Source organism: Pseudopodoces humilis, chromosome 1, assembly GCF_049639895.1.
Source record: "Pseudopodoces humilis isolate 2021_Gansu_Grassland_sample_001 chromosome 1, ASM4963989v1, whole genome shotgun sequence".
NCBI lineage: Eukaryota > Metazoa > Chordata > Aves > Passeriformes > Paridae > Pseudopodoces > Pseudopodoces humilis.
The window spans coordinates 48,171,414-48,187,744 of NC_142200.1; the positions used below are offsets into that span (position 1 = coordinate 48,171,414).

Genomic DNA, 16,331 nt, shown 5'->3' on the forward strand with positions numbered 1-16,331 from the left:
AAAACTATGTTGAATTTTGCTGTAAGGCATTGCTATTGTTTCTTTGCAGATTCACTTCATTAAAAAAATGTTAATCAGTGATTTTTCAGCATATGACAGGTCCATCTTGTTTCATTTACATACAGATGACCAAAACTGAAATGTTTGGTCCTTGCTGTCAGATATCTCAGTTGAAATCCATGTGTCTTGTTGCCACACGAAAAAATTGCTTCAAGAATAGATTCTAGTGGAAAAATATTTATGTGTACAGCAGATGTTTTTCTCCGTGATTCTTCTTCCTAAGGACAGTTTCTCTTAGAAATCTTATATTACAAAAAATAAGGTCTCTTGAACTTTGAGTGTTCACAGGGTTTAAAAGGAAATCACTTACCAGCTACCACAATAGCAAAGCAGACTCAGCTTGTGGAAAAGTAATTTAATTTAATCACCTGTTAAAAAAGATTCATGTAATAAGAAACAAAGAGCAAAAAACTAAAGACCACCACCTTCCCCACCCTTTCCTAGGTTCAGCTTTGTTCCAGATCCCTATGTCCTTCCCCAGGCAGTACAGGGGGATGGGAAATGGGGGTCACAGTCAACCCATAACAGCTCCTCAACTCTTTCCTTCCAGTGCTTTTTCCTCACAGTTTCCCTGTTCTGGTGTGGGTCCCTTCATGGGCCACAGTCCTTAATGAACTGCTCCAGTGTGAGCCCTTGCCACAGGCTGCAGTCCAGGAATTATTAACCTGGTTTAGCATGGGGTCCTCCATGGGCTTTCATGCGGGTGTCTGCTCCACCATGGTCCTTCACGGGCTGCAGGAAAGTACCTGCTCCAGTGTAGTTTCCCTGTGAGCTGCAGGGGTATTTCTGCTCTGGTCCCTGGAACACCCCCTTGCACTGTTCCTTCTCTCACCCTCTGCTGTTTTCTTTTCCACACACCCCACCCCCCCTTCTCACCTGCCTGTGCATTTTTGCCCATTCTTAAATACAAAGAAACACCATTTTGGCTGTGGGGTTCAGCTGTCCCTGCAGTTGATCAGTTGGAGCACTGGCCATGCAGAGACTCAGCAGAGACTGCTAGCACCTTGCCATGTAAATTCAGTGCAGTATAGAAATGGATTATTTAGTTCAGTCCCAAACAAACTTTGATTTCTTTTTTTACTTACAGGATGAATACAACAACCACACTGGACTTGATCTAGATGGCAGAATAATAGCAAAAATTAAAAGCCCCAATGAAGAAGATAAAGAGATCCCGCAGTTTCAGGGAAAAGTCAGTACAGTAGAGTTTCCACTGGAGAGTGGATCAGCTGAAATTGTAAGTATGACTGAAATACACAGCTCCATGGACAGTGTGTCTAATGAGGCTTATTTTCCTGCAGTTCTAAAGTTATCTTACACCTCATTGTATTCTCTGGAGATTTAGTTTATACTGTAGCTTTACCTTAGAAATAAGTAGATAAATAAGTTCTTCTCTGTTTGGTTGCTGATTTTCAGAAAACCTGAAGGAAGAACATTCTTTAAACTGTTTATCCTTGCCAAGTGAGGGAAGTGTACAGGTACTTCCAGCTAGGGACCAGGACATTGAAGAAGGTCCAGGAAAATATTTTCTTCATTTGAATTTCACATGAGAATTAACCAATTTGTAGTTAAACCATTAATATTACTGGTATTTTACATTTTTATTTATAATACACTCACACTGAAATATCTGAAGATCATTTAGACTGACTTCTTCATATATTTATAATTAAATTTTGCCAGGCTCTCTTTACATTTTGTCTAAGTAGTGGGCCTATATATACTTTGTAGAAAGACATCCTACACTCATTTGAAGAAGATGAAATTATCATTTCTCTTTATACTTTGTTTCACTCATTAATGCACTTGGCTTTTAAAAATGCTTTCTTTATTTTGTTTTGAATCTCTGGCATCATGCATACTCTGAAAGTACTGCATACTGTAGTCACATTACCGCAGTCACTTTTTCTTCAACAAATACAGATTGAATTTGAAAATCTGTAAGTTGTATCAGTCACAAGTGCTATTAAATATGATACAAAGACTCAATGTAAAATGTGCACATGCATAAAACCAGGAACTGTTTAAAACACACCTAAGAAAATCCAGCTGAATGTGGAGTTTCTTCTCAGTGGAACTGTCACAATCTCCCTCTTAAAAGCCTACAGAGAATGTCAGTCAATAGTATTTCTGTGGTGAAACAGTTGATTTTTATTTTCAACTTGAAATATCATATAAGAATGGCAGAGCAAAATTATATCCCTACTTCATTTGGTTAAGATATATTTTAAAAGTGTGACATCTACAGAATTCTTCTAGTTAGAAGATGTACTAAAGGAGTATCCAACTTTTTAAGGACATTTTCTCAGCCACCTTTTCTAACTTGCTCTTTGGAAGCAGCTTTATGACAGACCAGCATCTGTGTGTGCCAAGTGGAGATAGACACTGCATAGCAATCAAAACAAATTCTCCAAATACATCTTGGAAATCGCCATGAGACTCCAGTAGAATCCTAAAATCTACAGATCCTACATAGAAACTTCTTCATAATACATTTTATTCAGTACATGACTGCTTTTTTGGAGCTACATATGTGAAACTGAATGACACAGCGTAAGCCATTCTCTGTCAATAATAGTCAAGGACAGAAACATCTAGTTAACATGGCCAGGTGTTATTAATATGCCGAATTCTGGTCTACTCTAATCCATACAGAAAAGTGACAAAATATGTATGAAAAACAAGCTAATAAAATAAAATGCAGAGACTTGAATAGAGGTATCACATAAAACTAATATACTGATTGATTTAAAGTACACTCTTGGGTTTCTCTGGTTTCCCTACCATGTTTCAGGAGTAATAAATTAACTGGTTTGTGAACACATTTTTCCCCAGTCAGGTGGGTTTAAGAAAAGATGCAAAAGTATAGTGAAAGGATCAGCTAAAACCACTGGTCTAACAAAACATTCTGAAAACATTGCATTTATACCTGTGGTAACAAAGTGTAAATTGAACACCTTTATATGGCTAATAATAACCCCATATACAGCCTGTGACAGTTCAGATAAAATTACTGGATAATTTCTAAGACTCCTTGCTAATGCAGAAATATTTTTTTTTGTTGTTTATCTCCACATAGTAGTAACCTGCTGTTGCATAATTGTTACCTAAATTCTCCAGTCTTCCATCAGTAACCAAACTAACCTATGTAATGGAAAGGGGAGTGTGTGGAGTTTTGTGGTGTTTGGGGAGGTTGTTTGTTTGGCTTGTTTTGTCCTTCCCCCCCTGCCTCCATTTCTTTTCCTTTTTTGTAAGCAGATGGGAATTTTTTTCTACTTAGATATTCCTGGTTTGGTGGGAGGTGGGGGGTTTTGCATGCTTCTTCCTTTTTGTTACTATGATCTAAAGAGATCCTGCTGCTTTTGACAGTAACTTGTGTTCCCTAGTCATTCATGGGGACTAATTGCATTTCAGTGAACCCAGTATTTCTTCCCCTCTTCAGGCAGTTTTCAGGCATCTGGCTTATACTGATTTCACTGATTTCAGACTACTCGCAAAACCCATGTAGAAAGGATTTGTTGATTGTGATGTACTGTCCTTTTCATGTGACTTGTAATGGGGAGGGGAAGGGACATTCTTGTGTTCTTCAAGTATTTTAAAATTGTTCCATCTTGTTTATAAAGACAGTTGTGTGCAATTACCACGAATAATGAAAGTGATAATCTGACATGTTTACACGTAATCGCAAGTACAGGAATACTAAACTTGTTTAATGAAGAAAAATGTTTAGATTTTGGTTAGCATATATTTTCTAAGGAAAAGATATTTCCACTACAGACTTCTCCTGATAAAATATGTAGCTGCAATATTTTTGAAAGCCATGAAGACTATCTTTGAAGGTTATATATCTATCTCTTCTTTTAGGCTGCAACCACCTCTCTCTTGATTTGGCCAGTTGAGTAGCAATTTCTACATGTTAAAGGTGGAAACAGTATGAGTTTTATTATAAGCATTATTCATTTTATGCATGATACCTTTCCCAAAGTAACAGCACATTTAGATATTACCTTTACTAATTTTATTTATGTTTACCTTTATGGTTTTATAGTATTTCTCAAGTTTATAAAGAAAAGTGAAGGATTTTGTATGTCTTTTCAATAAGGAACTGATAAGAAATTAGATGTTTATGGTAATGTTTGGACATATAATGTTCATTCATTTGGGATCTGCTGTCTGCTTCCATAGTAACAGCAGTAATTTTAACTAAGCACTGGGAATAGCTTGTTTTCCCTTCTGTGTTTATGCGTTGGGTCTTCCTTTTTAATGATCTGTTTACATTTCACATACTGAATGAAGTATACCTGAGGATATCTTGCTTATGAGACAGTGCAGAAGATATTTTTTCTGAGCATATGTCTCTGAAATAAAATATATAGCAAAAATAATAAGACTTTTTAAACAGGTAAAGTTACAATCTTAATTCTAAAATAATAAAAGAGCTTCATCTTTGTATTTTGTTTAATTGTTATAAAAGGCATTTCCAAGCCAATACTTAAAATTGTAGTAATTCTTAAAATGTAGTAATCATGTGTTATGTAACTTAAAAGATTTAGTATTTGAAGAATGTTTGTTTTGTGTGTAATTCTAAGCATGGGCATAAATTTACATTTGTTTGTTTATTTTCATAGAATTTAGTGCTGGCTGAAGACAGTCCTGGAAGAGATAGCACTGAATATATTCTTATCTTTGAACCACATCTGCCAGCTTTGAAAAAACGTTTGGAACCATACTGTCTCTCATTTATGTTTTACAATGGTATGTTTCACTGCTCTAAAATACTTGCTTTTCTGTAGAATCGGCTATTTTTAGATGCATAATAAGTTTTCAGAACTACATAATAATTAAATAGATTTTTGCTAATGCTTAAACCAATTAAGTATGTTACTGTATTTTCTTCTAAAGGTGTATGTGCTTATTTCTGTAGATTCCAAGAAGCAGCAGCTGATGGCAACACTGACCAGGGAGAAAGACCAGTTATCTAAGTCCATAGATCTTTACAGAAAGATGTTTGATACTACAAATCAGCTCATAGCTGAAATTAAATGTAAGTTCAATCAAATATGTAAATAATTTTTCTGTGAATTAAACTTCTGTCATAACGATTTTTTGAGTAGGGGAGAAAAATCAAGATTGAAATCATGAGATAGTAATTAGAGGGTAGCAGAAGGGGTGTATATCTGGCAGGGAAGCATCTAATTACTTGCATGTAGGTACATGCAGACCTATAAAGGGTCTTGATTAGAGGTAGAATGTCTTATGCCAGAATTATCAAAAGGAGATAAGAAATATTGAAGTTGGTGTTCTTTTTATCCATGACTGCCTTTTACACCCATCTTTGCATGCTCATACATCTGGAAATTCAACAGTTGCCTAAAAACAATTTGAGGATAATGAGCTATAGATCATCCTCTTGTAAAAAGTTAGTCTTATGTTTTCAAAATGTTACTCTTCCCCCTCATGTTTGACCCTGTGTACATTATTCAGAAGTGTTGTGTTATTGTTTATGTTCTTTAACGAATGTAATCTTTAATGAAGTTCTGTTAAACTACAGAGTAGTGTGAGGGCACTGGTTTATGGGAATGTGAGAAATGAAGGAAATGTTTCCTTTGTTTGTTTTTTTTTCCCTGTTTGAGTCATTCTGCCTGTTGATTAAAAGGTTTGTTTTAATAATTGCATTTTGAATTTTTATTTTAAACAATCACCAAGTGTAAATTAAGCAGACTGACATAGAAAATGCTGCTGTTTCTTGTAATTTTAATACTGCATATTTCCATTATGAGTGGGAAATCCTGAATTCCAGTGTGAAAGGGATAACATTTTTGTTTCGCACATGCAAGTCTGTAAAAGTAAGTTACAGTGCAGCATTTATGTACTCTATGTGCTTACTTTATGCTTAAGTAAAATTTTCAGATATAAACACATTTTGAATAGAGGGTAGAAAGCAACTTACCTGTTTGTTTTTGAAATTAGTTCAGATATTAGAGCTGAGGAAAAAGTGTCCAGAAAGTGGTGTCCCATAACAGGCAAAGAAAGTAGTGCTAGCCACCCCTCTTCTCTTCTGTCTTGTCATTTCTCCTGTTGGAGAACCATTTACAATGATAACTGAGGTTGAAAACTAAAACCAGCTGATGTTTTCAGACTGATATAAGGTCTAGGCCCCTTTGCTTCTTGAAGCTAAAGTCGTGGCATCTGCTGAAGTTGTTTAGAAACTAGACAAAAGATCTTTGTGGGAAAATTCTGATATTCTGTGCTGAAATTAAGTAGATCGAGTCGGTTGCAGCTAGCATAATTCTGAAAAGTTTTAAGAAATTCTGTAAATGTTCCATTGCTTTTTATCATTTCTTCACTCTCTTCTGATTTTGTTTCAGGTCAGGTTAAAGAAGCTGAAACAAGAGAAGCTTTCCTGAAGAATGAACTGAAAAAGCACCAAATTGAATTACCACAGGCAAACACAGTATGACTTTTTTCTTACTAAACTCCATTAACATCTCTAAAATTGATATCAATAATATATCAATACTAATATTGCCGAATCACACCTGTTACCAAAACAATGAAAATTTAAACTGTAGGAAAATTTGTGGATTGATGTCACACTTAGGATTTTTTTTTTATTTTTTTTTATTTTTCTGTTACTGTGAAGTTCTTTTAAAAAACTGCTAAAGAACTAATAAAAACCTTCTCTTTTATATCCTGGTCATGTTTCTGCTAAAGTTACCAGTGTTACTGGTACTGCTAGATGTTACAGCAGGTTTTTGGAGGCTGGTCAATATATATTGGATGTATTCTGGCATAAGTAGGCCAAAGAAAAAGACTTTTTTTTCAGAGAATCAGAGAATTGCATATTTTGCCGCCAAAGTTCATGTAAAAATAAGTTTGAAAGTATTCAGAGCAATGTACCCAATGCTAATTTCCCTTAAAGATCCAATTATATTTAAAAGAAACTGTTTAAAGGCTTTCAAGCTACCAACATTTGGGGGGAAAAACCTACTATATAAACAATTACCTATGTAAACAATTACCATTAGATCAAATAAGACCAAGTTATAGTCATTAATCACAAATCAGTGGAATTAAATTGCAGTCACAGTACTGAAGTTCCCCCTGCTGGCTAAATTTTTCAAACTTGGACCTTGTCTCCTGAAATGGTTTCTTTTTGTACATTCATGAGTGTCCTTTCCTGCTGTTTTAAACTTCCTTCACTTTTGTTTCTAATTAAGCACTGATAGTTTTTTGTGAAATGCTCCTTGAAGTCCTTAAAGGAAAAAAAGGAGAAATTAAAAAGTTTGGTCACAATTGCATTGAGGTTTCCCTTTGCTCTTCTCTGGTATTGTGCACAGTAGTCCCTTATACATTAAAAGCCTGTTTCAGGTTATTGAATATTTATTTTTAGAAAGTTGATTGATGACAGATAACTACTTCTGCTGCTCAATACATGCTGAGCATGTACATGCTTGGTACATGCTTGCTAATTTTAAATTTTCATTCTCAGATTCAGTATGTGGATTCTCTTCTTAAAAAAAAGATGTTAGAACAAGAAGGAGTAATGAAGCAGCCAAGGAGAACTTGTACCCTCCCAAACTATCCAAAAGGCAACCAGGATGTTCTAGGCAAGGTGAGTTTTCTCTCAGGGAGCCTTCTAATGAGTACTGCTGGTTCCAGAAAACTGTAGCAATGAAAAATTATCCAATGACCAGCTACTCTAACAGAGGCATCAATGGGGGTATTAAATGTCTGTCTGAAGTTGCAGGATTATTGTGATTGCTATGAAAAGGGGATGTGGTCTTGGTTTCTGTTTTTACTGTGGTAATTTCTGTGGTACAGATCGCGCATTTAGCTCAAATAGAGGATAATGAAGCAGCAAAAGTTATCTCTTGGCACCTGGCAAGTGACATGGACTGTGTAGTCACATTGACCACAGAAGCTGCTCGTTCTATCTTCGATGAAACTCAAGGTCGACAACAAGTGCTACCCCTTGATTCTATTTTCAAGAAGACACTTCCAGATTGGAGCAGGTAGAGAAAATACAATGGAAGTTCTTCATTTGTATTAAATACTTCTTCAACTCTTTTTCCTTGTCTAATTTGTTTTTTAAACTTCAATTAAAGATTCGAAGTATAAAATTTCTAGGTTCATTATTATAGCAACAGTAATGTCACTTAGAAGCGTTAGCTGAAATCTCAGCTTTATTCTGTGTGATGTTCTTTATTTAATAAGGTGTTTCTACTAAAAAATAAGACAATCTTGTTTTTTCTTCATGTCTACATGTTTTCTAGAGCAGGAATTTATTTTAAAGAATTATAGTGCTTGTAATCAGAATACAACTTTCAAAAACCCAGTTTCAGAATACATTCCTAAAATCATCTGTAGTAATAGGAATTCATTTTGTATTTCAGTTGCCTGAAAAATAAAGAAAAACACAGCATTTCTGCTCTTGAAAATAATTTGCTTATGAAGATGACTTCTGATATAATAAGAATGCCCTTTAGAAAAGATCTGATGTATAAATGTATTTATAATATTCAAATTCTCAGTTTTCATAATACAGTGCATTAAAACTTTTCCATAAAAGTTTTTGGCATATGAATTTGTTGGAAATAATGTTTTATAACAAATCAGTGTTTTACTAAAACATCTTAAATATAACTGGCATTTCAGATAATAGTGGGATCATTTACCTAATGTGGAAGTGTTAAGATGCATTCAATTCAGTTGGAGATTCCTGACTAGAATAAGGACAAATTGCTTTCTTCTTTTCTTCTCCCTCACCCTCCCCTTTCTTTAACCAGACCTTTACCTCACTTGAGAAATGGAAGAACCTTCTTCAGACCTATTGGAAATCCTGTATTTGCCAGAGATCTGTTAACATTTCCAGATAACATAGAGCATTGTCAAACAGGTAAATGATAAGACTGGAATCATTAATAACTTCTTTCTTTTAAAAAATGAAATATGGAAACATCACAAATTATAATCCCTTCAATAATCTTCACTGATACATTTGCAAATACCAGTGTACATTCCTCCTGAGCTCTATTGTAAAAGTAAGAGGACGTTAGCATTAATTATTTTTAAACAAAAGTTGTGAAAATTTCAACAATGACCACTTTCTTCTGCTTGTTGTCTTAGTTCCATTTTCTCTACTTAGATGTATGGCAGGTTTTTTCTTTTTTAAATTCCTGCAGCATTATCTTATTCCCAAGCTCTTTAGAGCAGGAACTGACCATTACAAGATTAATTTTATAATCTAACATTACAGAAGTTACTCCTTTTGTTAGGCTTTGTTTCCAGTTCTGTTCCTCTCAGAAATGTGTAATCCATGGATTTAAGTACATGCAGACTGAACTGTACATGACTGTGTATGTTATGCTTAAACAGTTGTAAGAAATCTTTCAATTTTTATATAGATTTCAGTTTAGGAAACTATCATCCTCTCACTCTATCTGCTCCTTGGAGTCTATAGTTACTTCAGTAAGTTTTGCAGTTTATTTCATGACTTCCCACTGTTGAAGTATTCCTCTCTACTGTTAATAAAGACCAATTTTTAATCCTGTGCATTTTCAGAAAGTTACATATTGACAGACTTTTAACTATAAATTCTTCTTCATGTCCATTGTGGAAAATGAAAAACCACATTGCTTGATGTATCTCATGCATGACTACATTGTTAGATTTTGTACAGAACAGACTTTTATTGGCAGGAAAGTCTTAAGCTCAGTTGGCTCATTGGCCTGTGAATGTTTTTTTTCTTTGATAAACCATTGAATATGAAGAAACATATTAAGAAACTGAGAACAAAATTCAACTTTCCAGGAAGATTTTTTAAAAGTTATCATTTATATAATTTCATGAGATTTGGGATTTTATTATGTGTATCTTGATAAATATAACGTGTCAAGAGAGTATTTTATTGGAAAATACACTCAATTATGCCAAAAGGCAATTAAACATACCATTTTTTTTCTTTATGGATTTTCTGATGAAAGCAGAAGATTGCATATCCATCTCAACCACAAAAGAATTTTATGGAAACAAAAATTATTTACATGCTATTTCCCTTGCACTTATCTTAGAAAAATGTAATAATGATGCCTCAGAATTGACTTTTCAAAACTCAAGTTATTTTGCTCCAGAGAAATTTCATAGTTCAAAAATTTATATTTTTCAGTGTTTGGTATGCTCTTGGGTGATACTATCATAATAGATAACTTGGATGCTGCCAACCACTACAGAAAAGAGGTATGTTTAAATTTTTCTTTAAATTTTATGATATATTTCAGAGCCACATATTTAATACATTAAAAACAGAGTAATTGCCAAGTTTAATGCTGTGTTAGCTGTCTGTTTACTTGTCTGTGGGTCTCAAAGCACTTAACAGTGAATGAAATCTCTATTATTGGCACTGACAAAATTACCTCCATGCAACAAATTCCATTATGTGAATGTTGCCATGGCACACGGGACCGCGTTTCTAAAGATAAGCGTCTTCAGTTTTGCTGTTAGTGTTAAACACAAGTTCTTCTGTACTTTCCTAGTCACTCTATGTGTAATAAAACACAGGAGCCTAAGACACATGATGAAATCTCAGGTCCACTTGATAGCAACTTGATGTGAAACTTAACTACATCTCTTTGGGACGCGTTTTATATAGGTTTAATGGTATGTGTTCTAGCAGGCAAGAGTCTCTGAGGAATTCCTGACACTGAGCACTTTTCCTTTCAGTTTATGAGTTTGCTAGAATCAAAATTATGATTGAGCATAAGAACGTAGAACTGTACTGATTGTCACTGCTTCCTAATACATGTTGATAATCAGCTTTTTCTAGGTATAGATCTAAGTTTTGCCTTCAGAGTTGTGGTAAAATGTGAGAACACACACCCAAAAATACTGGTCTTTGTAATTATTGACAATACTCCTTAGCTTTAATATACGCATTCTATTGTGTGAAAGCAGAGTTACAACATAATTTCATAAAATGTTTTCATTAGGGAACAAAGTTGCATTGCAATTGAAAAATGTAAAGGTTCACAACAGCATTGCTAAAAACTTAGATCTTCTGTGGAGTTACTTATTTATTATCAATTTTTATATGTACGCAGGTTGTAAAAATTACACACTGCCCTACCTTGCTGACTAGGGAAGGAGACAGGATTCGCAGCAATGGAAAATTTGGAGGCCTGCAGAATAAAGCTCCTCCAATGGACAAACTCAGAGGAATGGTATTTGGAGCACCAATGCCTAAACTTTACTCTACTTTCTCTGGACAGATAGGTGGGTTAGTGAAGTCATAAAATTACAAAACTTAGAAAATTATATTGCTTGTCTATGTTTTTTATTCTCTGATGTAATACAGAAAGGAAAACTTCAATTATTTTAAAGTTATTTTAAGAAGTAGAAGCTGTACAGTGTTCTGTTTATAAATTTGCCTTTTCTTGAAAGCTTTATAGCTATTACATTTCCTGAAAAAAAATAATAATAATGAGATAATCCCCTTTTTTCTTAGTCTTATGAAAGGAGTATAAGCAGCAATAATCAGCATTGAACAGCAGCATGACAAGCTTGAGCTGGTTGAATCCCAGTGTCACTGAAAAACAAGTTATAGGTTTATACAAGTTTTAGGTTTTTCTACTCTGGAAACACCATAATCAAAGTAATCACCATCTTATGTGCAAGTGAGCTCTATGAAACAGTAGCAAAAAAGTTCCTGTTCTTAAGAGAGAATATCTCATAAGCTACCCTGTTTCCTGTGGGATCACTTCTATTTCTTTATATGCTTGGATTCTTCATTTCAGAATAAAGGTTAGAAATTAAACTGGAAGATGCAGTTTCTGACATGTAACAACTGACCTGACTGATGGGTAAAACACTGAAAAGTCTTACAAACAAGATTGTTCTTAAATACTTAATTTAAAAAAAAAGGACATGAAGGCTATCCATGACAGTGCAATGAAGAGGTGTGGGGAGAGAGCACAGGTACCTACCAAAGTAGCCATATATATGAGCAAACTACTTAGTACTGACCAATTGAGTAAGGAAAAAAATAGGGACTAAAAAGACCTTTTCTCAACATTTCAGTAAAAATATATTATGTGTAGGAAAAACACAGTAAGCATGTCAGTCAGACTGAAATACACTGGATTTAGCACACTTTCTGTCTATCAGAAATTCAATTTTCAACAGTTTTCAGTTGTTGAACTCAATTATTACCCAATACAAATTACATTGGAATTTTCTATAATTTAGTACTGGAGCAATGATGTCGAAGAAAAGAGCATGTTTTAATTTCACTTTAGATACTAGACATTTAAAGGAAAATCATAGTAAAATTCCATTTAAAGGACAGCATCTCATTATGCAGGGCTTGTTTTGAACTTAATTTTACACTTAGCATTACTTCTGACATGCCCTTTTTCAATGTTTGTAGGATAAAAGTTTCTTAATCTGTTATTACACTGGCAAGGTACTTGTAAAATAAGCTGTACTAAGAATTTGCAGTGCCTTTTGTCAGTCTGCAACAGCTCTCTGAGAGCTTTCACCCCATGGCAAACTTAAGGTCATTTAGTGTTAGTTAAGTTTTGTGCAAGATGCCTCATACTCACCTCAAAGTAAAATGAATGAATCCAGGCTAACGTGCTTGAACCCCTCCTTTATTACTTGACATATTTATTCAGTGCCTGGATGTGGAAAAAATTTTTGTCTCATATGTTTAAAGAGGAAAAAGGATTGTCAACAAAAAACCCTTTGTTTGTCTGAGTCTGCTTGATTAAATTTCCATAGTGGGACACAGTGAAACTCAGTAAATGTTCACTTGGTCCACAAGGTGGAATACAATTCAAGTCAGTAATACAAGCTTCTGCTTTGTAGCACTGGAAACACAATATGCTACAAGCACCTAATGAATGTCATTAGAGGTAGAGAATTTCACTTGGAGCACACAGGTAACAAGATGTGTACAATGATACCAGTTTCCCACATAATTTTCAGAGCTTGCAGTACTTCACTGTCATCTAAGATATGGACTCAAAAAGAAAAGAGGAGTCAAAATATTGGATATGTTTTTTTTTTTGTAGTCATTTTAGGAACAGCCATCAATCCACTATAAGGTTGGATTGTTCTTGAGAAGTGTTTTTGAAATATATGTTTTCTTGTGGATTTATACATTGCCTAGGTTGTATTGGTAGCATTCCAAATCAAAATGGTCATTTACTTATTGTTTTGTGGCTTATCATTTTATTCCTCAATTAGATCTTCTTCAGCAATACCGTGCAGCAGTGATTAAACTTGATAATGTGAATAAGGACCTTGATTTGCATTTGCAGTCACTGAACACTCCAGAAATGCAAAAGAAAAAACGGGAACTTGCTGAACAAGAGAAAAGCCTCAAGCTAGTAAAACAAAAATTGGGTATGTTATTGTATTATAATTTTGGTGTCCTATAAGAGGAGAACAGTTAACTGCAACCAGATGTATTCTGCTCTTAGAAAATAAGAAGTTCCAACTATGAATGAAAATTGTTCACATTAATTAATAGCTTAGAGATGTCACATATTAAGGAAAGAATAGAAAAACTGTATGTAGTAGTATGATGCTGTGGGTATTGCCTAGAGCAGCACTGTCCTGTATTATGTTCAGATAATAAGAATGTGGTCAGTCTATGTCTTGTGAACATGAAACTATAATCTCACTAATAAGGGATTATGTAACTATTAGTGTGGCTGGCCCCGTGCTACAGAACATTGGCATGCTTTTTGAAATAACTGTGTAGTAAAGAGCTGAATTGCTTTTGCTAAGGAAACGCAATCAAAACATTGTACTATAAAAAGAAACACCCCAAAGTCTGCAAGGATTGCCTGAGTTAAAAACATTTTTTATATCAATATCAAATAATATTTAAAAAAACAACATTTACTCTGCAACAGTTATAAAAAAAGCAAATAGTTTTAACTGTCATCTTTGAACTCTGTTTCAGAGATAAGGTAACCATAAAATTTATGACATTTCCAAAGTCTTACTTCAAAGGTTTAACTCTATTGTTATTGAGCCCATTTATAACCAGCAGGTTTAATTTTTCCGTTATTGATTCTTACTTCCAACTTTTTCATAGGTATGACTCCTGCTTTATCAGATAAAGGTGCTGAATCATTACTTCAGCCTATAATGTTAGATATATCTGACACTCCCATTCCTCCCAAAAGAATGCGAAGAGATACAGCGAAAAAATTGTATAGGTAAGTATTTTCTGAATCTAGTCATTATTTTCCCAGAATCTGAATTTAAAACAAAAACTAGTTTATTCTGGATTTTTTTTTAAAAATTCATATTTGTATCCAATAAACAACAAATAATAGAGTTTGCATAAAGCTGATTTTCAAGATAGTTTTTAATTTCGTTAAAGTTTCTGCTTCTATTTAAGCCTCATATAAAGATTTGCTTACTAATTCTAATTCTGCTTCTCTTTATGAACTGATTGATTGGCATCTTTGTGCATCACATTCCCCATATTTTGTGATATATTCCACACTGTTACATGCAGAACTATTTGAGATGGCTTGGTCTGTAAACTCTTTTAAGGTCTGCTGTCAAATACTGGATAGGTGAACACAGAAATAATTATTCTTATGGAATAGAATCATTCTTACATATTTTTTCTAAGTAGCTGTCTTAAGTAGCTTAAGAGGTGAGCTGGTGGAAAAGTGTTTAACACAGTTATCTCTTTACCCATGTATCTGTTCTCAGTCCCTTTGCATTGCTGAGCATTTGAACACACATACACAAAAATTTAGGAAATCTATATCTTTAAGGTGACATGTAACTGACTTTGCCATTTCTCATCTCTCTCCTCATGACTATAAACTATCATTGTCTTTGCTGAACTATGGTCATTTTTCTAAGATTATTTAAATCTTACACAGTAGTATTCTGTGAATCTCAGAACAAGTGTTCACTATATTACTATGTCTCTATTTTTTATACTTGTTAGTTTTTTAATTCTTATCTACATATAGAACTAAAGTGGTTATGTAGTTAAACTATCTAATATTAGCCTGATGATGTTCTTCATTTTAACAAAATAAATACAATACTAAGAAGCTGTGTACAAATATGGGGTTTATATTGTTGATACTTGCAGGAGCTCTATCCTACATACTATACATATATATATAAAAGAAACGCTTTGTTTATAAGCCACTGTGCTATGTTTTGTTTAGCTCAGAAGAATGGATCTTCTCTTCTGCACACCAGCAGCAACAGCAAGTGCTGCAAATGGCCCCTTCAGAACTTAATGGAACTCCACGAAAAAGAAAGGCATAGACTGATCATTTGCTGGAGATTTGCTGGGAAAAGCTGTGTATTGAAAATGTGAATACATTCAGTTAAAGGAAATACTCATGTGGTATTACCATTACTCTGAAGATTTTTATACTGATAGAAGGTATAAATGTATTTCAGTTAGTAGGAACAAAAGTTTAAGTATTTAACATTGATAGCCCAATTTTTGTATAGTTAATTTTCATTTCTAAAAGCTTTCAGAGTTTTTATGTTCGTGTGTGAAAAAGAAGTTTAAAATATATTCTTTTTTATTTATGAAAAAAATGATCTTTTCAATAAAACTGCTTCTGTACAAAGTACTGACATTGCAACCACTTGTGTTGAATAGATTGTGTCATGAAATGAGATTTTAATTTTAAAAGCATCCCAGGCTGTCTTGAGGAAGATAGTCCAAGGTCACCTTTAGTGATCTGCATCGCAAAGTTTTTAGTGACGAACAGAGCAGAAACATAACAAGCATGATTAAAGGTAAAATTTCAGCCAGGGTCAGAGCAAGCAGCTGGAAACAGACTTGATTGAAAGAAAGGGGAGGGCAAGAGTAGGAAGCTAACTGGAAAAGTATAAAACTATTAGTTGAAGCCCTGTGAATAACGTAGGAGAGAGTGTTCAGGGGTGTGGACGTCACATCTGCCTCAAAGAATTTCTGCCTAGGGGTGAGTGTTGACACCAGATCTGCTGATCTGTACTCTCAGCAACATGCATTTTATATATGAACTCCTTTTTTTGAAAAAGGATTTTAAACTTAAAAAGACATGGTAGCCTTCTGCTAGAAGTTTTAAAATGCAGATCACTGGTGCACATCTCTTTAACAGTTTTAATAAAATTAAATTTCTCCAAATTAAGGAGAAATAAAGCAGTGCAACTTGTGCTTGAAAGTTTTCCAGAGCTTCTTGTTTTAAAGATGGGTTAATCATGAAATAGTCCTACTCTTAAAGAAAATT

The 16,331-nt window shown here is 34.1% G+C and overlaps 1 protein-coding gene across 2 annotated transcripts in view; it reads left to right on the forward strand.

Moving 5' to 3' along the window:
- SMCHD1 (structural maintenance of chromosomes flexible hinge domain containing 1) overlaps positions 1-15,689 on the forward strand; it is a 66,019-nt gene extending 50,330 nt beyond the window's left edge. For both annotated transcript variants that reach the window (XM_005517233.3, XM_014257383.2), the window contains 12 exons: positions 1,148-1,297; positions 4,689-4,815; positions 4,985-5,104; positions 6,429-6,514; positions 7,553-7,675; positions 7,885-8,075; positions 8,850-8,959; positions 10,229-10,299; positions 11,160-11,331; positions 13,306-13,464; positions 14,165-14,288; positions 15,270-15,689. In XM_005517233.3, coding sequence (XP_005517290.2) covers positions 1,148-1,297; positions 4,689-4,815; positions 4,985-5,104; positions 6,429-6,514; positions 7,553-7,675; positions 7,885-8,075; positions 8,850-8,959; positions 10,229-10,299; positions 11,160-11,331; positions 13,306-13,464; positions 14,165-14,288; positions 15,270-15,372 — 1,536 coding nt within the window. In that variant the 3' untranslated portion in view covers positions 15,373-15,689. The remainder of the gene's footprint in view (positions 1-1,147; positions 1,298-4,688; positions 4,816-4,984; positions 5,105-6,428; positions 6,515-7,552; positions 7,676-7,884; positions 8,076-8,849; positions 8,960-10,228; positions 10,300-11,159; positions 11,332-13,305; positions 13,465-14,164; positions 14,289-15,269) is intronic.
- Positions 15,690-16,331: the final 642 nt, after the last annotated feature.